Source organism: Eufriesea mexicana, unplaced genomic scaffold, assembly GCF_001483705.2.
Source record: "Eufriesea mexicana isolate 0111107269 unplaced genomic scaffold, ASM148370v2 scaffold710, whole genome shotgun sequence".
Taxonomy (NCBI): domain Eukaryota; kingdom Metazoa; phylum Arthropoda; class Insecta; order Hymenoptera; family Apidae; genus Eufriesea; species Eufriesea mexicana.
In genome coordinates, this window is record NW_016908851.1 from 283,482 (window position 1) to 292,487 (window position 9,006).

Sequence of the window (9,006 nt, forward strand, 5' to 3'; positions counted from 1 at the left end):
TTACACGTGAGATTACCTATGATTTCATTTTTCATTCCCACTGCACACACGTATAGTTATAGAATATCGTGGCACGATGATATTGGCCTTTAAAAATTAATCTACAGCAACGAAGTCGACGCCTATGGGTGTCAAACCTAACCTAATTATCTTCTTGCAGGAACAGTTACATATTGCAATTTTTCGAGTAAATTTGTTTTCTAATAATAAAATGAGCTATAGTAATTGCAATATTCTAGAAATACTGAACTTTATCGATATTATAGATAACAAATTTTTAAAATTCTATCAATAGTAATTATACAGCGAAACATAGTAATAGAATATTCTATGAATAATAACTTTCCCAAATTTTATAAATAATAATAATACAGCAAACTATACTAACCGCAATATTCTACAAATTCTATAAATATTTACACAGTAAAATATAGTAATAGTAATATCCCAGAAATTCTATAAATAGTAAATTCTATAAATACCATAAATAATAAATTCCATAAAATTCCACAAATGCTAATTATACAGCAAAACACTATAGTAATCGAAAAGATGAAAAACACCACTGCGATTAATCAAAATAATTATACCCAACGATAATCCTGTATTTAATTTCAGTATACCGCATATAAATCTGCGAATAAATAACTTAAATTTACAGCCTGCTGATCTCGCAAATAACTCACGAGCATTACTTTTAATTTCGTTTAATTTCCCGTTTATTTATACCGTTTGGTAACATTCGCATAACGTCATTTGGAATCGACAGCAGCTCCAATATAATACCAACGTACACCATAGTAGGTCGTCTGGCGCATGATTACAAAGTTATAAGAAAAATACGGAAAAGAAACAGGCGATAAGAAATTTATTACTGTGACTCGAGACAAGAATAGGTTAACAATCAATGTAATCACTCGGCATTAATAGCCATTATAAAATGTCCTCTATTTCCTTCAATATGCACCGCCAGCGATAAAGAATTGAATTTATTGCTCCGAGGAATTCATTCTCATTTTCTTCAATATCAATGAATGGATCATGGATTCCTTCATCGGTTCACATATGTTAATTCCAGCTTCATATTTCAATTCCTATAAAACCGTGGATAAAAATTCAGCAACGCGAGATCGGCCGATCCTCAAGGCCAAGGTATATTTTATAATCACTATATTATTATATTTTCTTTGAAACTTTTTAATAAAGCTGCAATAGAACGTCCTACGCCTATGTAATACCTTTTTTTAACCAATACCCATAGAATGTATAAGTCGTTCATATATAAAATCGATTAACTCGATTTTTTGAATTTTAAAAAATTTTAATCCAAAAATTGTCGAGTGATACCTAGATTTTATATTTGAAACAAATTTTGATTTCATGGTTCGTATAATTAATCAATTAAGCGAACGAGAGACTCGTATTATCGACATTTTCATGCGAATATCCGAGACACCCTATAGAAACGGAAATTTATATTTATATTATAATCTTTCTTTTTCCTAAAGCGATAATTAACATTCGCGATCTTACAGCATTCAAATTAAACACCGTTACTCATCCTCGAATCGTAATTCTTTTATTACGCGAGACCCCATAACAGTATAGAGCTCTAAGTACCGCGAGACGATGTTTTAATTTATGCCCGTGCTATATCATGGTCACGCTAACTCCTCCGCCGAAATAAAAAAGAAGAAAGAAAAAAATAATTTCGGTACGTTCGTACTGAACGAAAACACCATAAGAAACACGATAGCGATGGAACGGTGATGGTGTAAAACCGACGGTGTACACGGTAAATCGGTATTCCTTGAGAGGACGCGTAAAGTTTGAATGGCGAAGCCGCAAGTTCATCGAAAAGATCTCTCCATATAGGGTATCTAGAGGGTGATCTGGAAAAAAAGACGCCATCTCGAGCATGCTCGAAGATGGAAATTCTCAAGATCGCGGATCCTTTTGTCCGAAGCTGCTCCATCCGAAGACAAAGCTCTGTCTCTTTCCTTTATACACGCTTCTTCCCTGGCCATCCTCCCCGAACACACCACGCATACGTGTGCATAAACGCGCAACGTATACATACATACGTACACGTGATGACAATTGAACGAGATCCCGGTATGGCCGCTAGCGCACGGGCTTTGTAACGTACCACGCGTGCCTGTTTCTCGTGTGGAAGACCGTGGAAAGACGCGCGGGGAGAAGACAAATGAATACCAGAGATGGTGGATAATCAAGGAGTTCCGTTCGGGTGAAAGTAGTGGACGAAACCGAACGACACCGGCCGGGAAATGGCCGGGCGAGGGGAGGGGATAGGGGAGAAATAAATATTAAATAGAAAGACTTACCTTGTGGACAAGCGCACTCGGAAACATCTCGTTTGATCCGAAAGACATTCGATTCCGACGCAGACCGATGCATCTTCAACTCTTGCTGTACTTCCCTCTTGAGCCTCTGAATAAGAATGTCCGGTGTTTCTTGAATCTGACAGCGAGCCTCCAAATTGGCGATCCGCGATTCCAATCCTAGTTCCCTGTACATGAGTAGACCGGACACGGCCAAGCTGGTAATACAGAGGGCGCACATTGCCCAATTGAGTGTTGCACCCTTCGTTCGAAAGGAATCCTTACGGAATTTCCTCGGCATCGATGTCTCGAGGGAGTCCTTTCTCGCCGACGACGACCAGTCGGTCGCCGTGTCGGATTCCATGTTGTACAGGATCGACACACGCTCGCTTCTATTCGTGCACGCAGCGCGTTAAGCGCGCGTCATAACCCACCCGACGATCGTCGATACGTCCTGACACGACAATGACGGATAAACGCGATACAATGTAGAAACCACGCGAGTCTTACAGACTGTGCGGCGTCATCGTCCATCTGGAATGCATCTCGTGCGCCCACTTGCCGTTATTGCTTACCTCTCTTTCTTCCACTCGTTCCTTCTTCTTTTACCACGCGAGCACGCGTTCTCCTATACTCTATACCTGCGACGAACGCGCTCGTGCTCTCTTTCTCCGTTTATCCCTCCCTCTCTGCTTAGCCAGTCGACGTTCGGTTTGACCGCACACTGACGTTAGTAAACAACGAACGGTGTCACCAATCGGAACGAGTGTTAAACCGCTTGAACCGCGCGCCCGTTTTAAATGTTCGACTGCAGTGACAGCGTCTCTCTAACCGGCCGTCTTGGAGTAAATCACGATCCTATCTAACTACGCGGCAGTTTGTTCCTTTATAACCCTTCTATTTCCGTCTATCTTGCTCTTCGAACGTCTTGTCCTTCCTGTTGCCGCTGCCACTGCAAATGGAGCATCTCCCGGCGCTGTCGCATCGCGATACCTCCGGCTTGCGCACTTTCCACACTCTCCGAAATTCGAGATTGGCAAATCAGCGAGAAACACACGATCTCGATCGCCGCGGTATTCGCTTCTCGGACCGTTTCCTCTCGTGGCACACGCTACGCTAGGCGGAACGGGAAAAACGAGCGACAACAGTGCTACAACTACCGACGAAAACTACCAACGAAAGAACGGAGAACCTCGATTTCTCGTAGCATCAAGTCAGTCTAACGACGTCTCGTTACGCGGATTTCATCGATGAAACGGAAATACTGCCGTGACAACGAGGTTCGATTTATTGGGCGAATGAAAAGTCCCGAAATACCGCGAATACGAAGCTCACAGCGTGGCATTCGCAGTACGACTGGATGTGGTGGGGCGACGCTCTGCCGAGGGCCGAGGGTTCGTCGCTTCGGAGATATTCGTGTACGTTCGGCCGTCTTCGGGCCTCGACTCATCCACCGGCTGCCGGACGCGTGGAGGACGATCGGTCGACCTAACGTCCACTTCCATTCGCACTGATTCGACCCTGCTTCCCTTGCCCTTCCATTTACCCCTCCAATACGCCCCTTCACCATTCCACTGAATTTCGGCACAGGATTTATCTCTTTGTTTTTCCTTCTTTCTGTTAACTACACGAATCTCGCCGCTGCGAGTGCGCGCACAATTGTACAAACTTATTTTAAATCCAACCCTTTCATTCTCCTACGTATGTACACGGGGACGAGGTTAACGGTACGCGGTTTCACGAAAAGTTGGTCGAGCGTGAGAATTCCTATCTTCTCAAATATCAACCGGTTTCTTGTTCCCTCCGATTATTCCGTCGCGATTAACTTTTCGTAATTTCAAGTACTCATTTCGGAGTTGTTTCTTTCCAACTATCGACGCCGAAACGTAGTCGCTGTCGCGTGCTCCGAGCGAACGTAACTTTCGTCCGTTCGACTCTAATCGTTCGATACTTTTGGCGCTCGATTCAAATTTCGCCGGCCTAATAAGCGTTCTTTTCTTTAACGAATTTAACTTAATCAACAATTGATATAGCAATAATTATTATTTTTGCTTATATTATTCCTGTATAACCGTCAAATTTAGAAACTATTATTAAAATATTAAAATAATTAATTAATTATATACAATTATATACCAAATTTTTTAATTTTAATTTTCTAACAATGCTAACAGTTTTTATTTAATGCTACGTATTCTCAGATGGTTGCTCTATCTTCAATTACGAGATTAGGGAAATTAAATCGATAGGAAATTACGAATTTATAGTCGATGTAAGATTAGAACGAAACGAATGGCAACAAAGCAGTTATATTAGGAAATATCGATCGACGAATCGATCGTTTCCCTTGAAACACATCCCCTGTGTGTATACGTGACGGATACGTACAATCGACCCCTTGCTACCGTCCAATCGCTAGCACAGGAAGCGATTATAGACTACATCCTGGAACGTACGTTCGGCGTGTTCGCCCTCTGTGCGTATACTAAATCGAATGCTGTAGCAACCTGCTAATCGTATAACTAATAAGCGGACAAATCGTCGATACATGACCAGAAAGCAACGAGACAACAGAAATGGCCAAATAAACGGAGGAATATTAATTAAGCTACTCGGAAGCGAAACTTCATTTTTCTTTTTTTAATTTCCCAATTTTTATATCGAATTACACGATTGTCGTTTAATTCCACGAAAATTGAACAAATTTACCCCCATTGTAACATTTGACATTTTAAAAACAGAGCATACTAGCAAGGTAAAACAATAAATTTTAATTCGATATTAATTGCAATTGAAGAATTATATTTAACCTTGAAATATGATTTTAATTAAAAAAAAAGATTAATATCTCGATATTTTATAATATTTAATAGATAAAAAGAGGGCCCATATACTACAAAAATTTGGTGTTATTTATCAGACAACTTGATTTTTATTTATTCAGATATATTATAATATTTATTTGTATAATTACATTTATATAGTTTGATACACACGAAAATTTATTTCACGTATTTCTAAAAATGGTCAAAAAATACATGAAGAATATTAAGAATCAGGGAAGGATACAAACAAAATGAAACTGATCTGCGACCCTAAAGAAACACCCTAACAGGCACATCTGTAAAGAGTATACTCCTATCGCGTATCCGAATTTTAAAGAACGAGTGATCGGAATACTTTAAGATAAAATATAAGATATCAAATTTCAGGGGAAAGCACCAGGTGACCCCCAGGCCCACTAAAACCCTCTGCACGATTCCAGCAAGTAGGTAATACTATCTTCGTCACCGAAATCACCTAGCCATACTCACTTCCCATTAGCGTTATCAAGAGGAACATAAGTTAAACGTTGGAAAAAGAAGAAGAGAAAGTGTGGTGGTTGAAATATACGCAGCTGATGTTGGCCAAGCATACGTCGCATTCCACACCGTTGTCGTCCTGAATTTAATCGAGGCCCTTTCAGCCAGTACAGCCATAGTATATCTATAGAGTTCCACGTTTTCTTGGTCAAAGACAGTACTAATCGGTGAAAACCATTCGAAACACGCACGAAGACCAGATCTATCTTTGGTGTTTCAGCGATTCCTATGCTTCTTAGTCCTGAATATCCCCATGTTTTTCTTATCTCGAAAACCGAAGGACCAAGCTCAAGTGCGTACAAATGACTCGGAGCCTTTAATGTCTACCGCTCCAATACATAAATTTCCATATTATATTACGCATAACTCATCTTAACGTTATACCTATTACTACTCCACCGAGTATAATTTATTTATCGATTCACTTCAAATACCAAGAATTCGCACAGTCATCGTGAAAAAATGCACAGAGACCTCCCAAAAATGATCTAATCTAACCCCCAAAGCCTATCAGTGAACAAAAATTCACTCCTCGCAAACACCACGCGTTGCGCCCATAAATTCACGTTGCACACTATACCTAACTTAAAACTCACCTAAACCCCACGAACGAACAAAATCGAACGAAAAACTTCGGAGGGAAGATAAAAAAGATAAAAATTCAGTAAATCAAATATCCGCCATCTTCCCCTCTCCAACCACGATTCCATGCATCGACAAAATCACTGAAAGAACGAAAGATGGAACAAGAAATTATTCCTCGCGAATGCCATACGTTACACCCATAAATCCATAAACTATACCTAACTCGAAACTCACCTAAACCTCGCGAACGAAGAAAATGTACGGAAAAACTTTGAAGGGAAAATGGAAAAGCTAAAAATTCGGTGGATGACCGGAAGCATACGTCACGTTCCCCACTGCTGCACGATTGCATGGACCGACGGAATCGGTGGAAGAAGCTCGAGGACGCTAAATGCCACTTGTCCCATCCCTGGGACCAGCCTCGCAGCCGACAATGGACCACGTTGAGAGCCTCTGTGCGAACCACGGTTCGAGGGGTGAACTTGCAGCGTGCGTCGTGATTAAAAAGTCATCGCGGCCGATGCCCTCTTCACGGCACGTTGGTCATCGTTGGGGTGCGGTACGAGGCGCATTATGTCGCGTTTCCGCCAGGAAGCAGGCGCAGTCGGGACGACAGCCTGCACCTCGTTTCCGTGCACTCTGAGAGAACGTGCCTTGCGGACACTGCGGATAAGGATGAAGATAGCCGGCGCGCGGCTGCGAGAGGAGGACGCGAGCAGCGATAGCCGAACGGAGAAAGGGATAAACGAGAAACCGGGAGAGAAAACTGACGGAGTCTGGGGCGGGACCTACGGACACGTTCGCGACGCTGAAGCAGACTCTCGTTTCGGCGACGAATCCGAGGCTGCACACCCTCCCGGTCCGCGAATGTGTCTGCACGTGCTGGCAGGGTGAGCCACAGGGTGCAAAGGGGTGGGAGCGAATGTGCAGTTTGTATTCCGCTCGGCAGAAAATACTCGTTCGTTACAATGTGTACCTATGGACGCACTCGCCGAAACTCCACGTCCTCGACCTTATCTTCCGTTCTTCTGACGGAGCCGTCTCTTTGTATTCATAACGATAGCGAGAAGCAGCGGTGTATTAATTCGCCACTTAGGCCGGGTCTTGACATGGTTCCGGGGCTGTTTGAAGTTTGGATAATTGGAGATCGAGCGTTCGATGGGTAATTGGATCGATCGGGAACGACGTTGGATTTATTTTCGGGGTGTGTGGGTTGACGAGATAGGTAGTCGGAGATTGTGGAGAGGCTCCGGCGTGGTTGTATTAAATTGGACGTGTCGGTTCGAGGGAGGTTTGTAATGCTAGCATGCTCCAAATGGGAGTGCAGCATTTGTTTTTTCCCTTCTTGCAGTTAGGTTTGCCGAGTGTTTTTCCGCGCTGCGGGTTTTCGTTCTGGTTTCGGGTTCGCGACGGTAGTTGGTTTGTTTCGCTGCTGGCTAGAGTGGAGGGGATGGGATTTATTTTTCCCCGCATTTGCCGTAGGAGTTATGGGTATTTTGTTTGCGCACGGAATTTGTTTTTAATTGGTTTATATGGTTTTGGTTTTGTAAGGATTTCATTTCTTTGTATCGGTTAAGCCAAGTTATTTTAGTTATTTTTAATCATCTAGGGATTTTCTTTTTCCAACGGTGCAACGAGAAAGGGAGATTTAATTTTTTCCGAATAGTCAAAAGAACTGTGTACATTTATATCTCTCGTGTAATTTACTTTTAGTTACTTTCAATTACTTTTAGTTACTTTTAACGTTGAAGGGATTCTATTTCTCGGTAAAACATGACAGATTTGCTTACCCTGACTCTACTTAAAAAATATTATATTTCATAAATAAATTTAACTTGCAATTTTTGTCATAGGAGTTATGGGTATTTTATTTATAAACGCAATTTCTTATTAATTTCTTGTTAATTGGCTTTTATTGTTTTGATTTTCTAAGAACGTAATTTCTTTGTATCAATTAATTCAAATTATTTTAGTTATTTTTAATTACGAAGGAATTTTGTTTTTGCAACGATGCAACGAGAAACGTCGTAAACGGATTTAATTTTTCTTAGATTGGAAGAAAAAGAACTAGATATATTCCTCTTTCTTATATAATTCACTTTCAGTTACTTTTAGTTACTTCTAGTTACTTTTAATTTTTGTTAGATTAGAATAAAAAGAACTAGATATATTCCTCTTTCTTATATAATTCACTTTCAGTTACTTTCAGTTACTTCTAGTTACTTTTAATTTTGCAGACATTTCATTTTCAATCAACCAAATGAACAAAAAGTGACAAATTAGTTTATCCCTACTTCGTTTTGAAAATCTTGTATCTTACAATAGAATTTTCTTAATAAATCTTAAAAAATTGTATTTTTCTCTCGACAATTTATTTCCTCTCCGTCCAAAATTTCGTTTCCCTAGCTAGTAAAAACCAATTTCTTATAAACACACCGCAAAAACCCTATGCCATTATATTTCTCGCCATAAATTTACTTCTCTTCTCGAAAGATATTATTCTCGAGAACGGGACAAGGAATAAACAAATTCACTTCGTGCTACGTAGCAGGAAAATAATATTTTCCATTCGTACGATTCATCTGTAGATCCGAACGAGGATTTTATTTCCCACTGTCGTCCCGCAGAACGGGGACGATAGATTCCGGGTGGAAGATTTTACAATTCACGCCGAAACTGTCGTAATACCACGGTTTATTTTAAGGACGGTTTCCATC

General features: G+C 40.8%; 1 protein-coding gene across 3 annotated transcripts in view; it reads right to left on the reverse strand.

The window, feature by feature from the left end:
• LOC108546427 (collagen alpha chain CG42342) overlaps positions 1 to 2,475 on the reverse strand; it is a 258,119-nt gene extending 255,644 nt beyond the window's left edge. For all 3 annotated transcript variants that reach the window (XM_017898489.1, XM_017898491.1, XM_017898488.1), the window contains exon 1: positions 2,346 to 2,475. In XM_017898489.1, the coding sequence (XP_017753978.1) occupies positions 2,346 to 2,418 (73 nt within the window). In that variant the 5' untranslated portion in view covers positions 2,419 to 2,475. The remainder of the gene's footprint in view (positions 1 to 2,345) is intronic.
• Between the last annotated feature and the right edge of the window lie 6,531 nt (positions 2,476 to 9,006).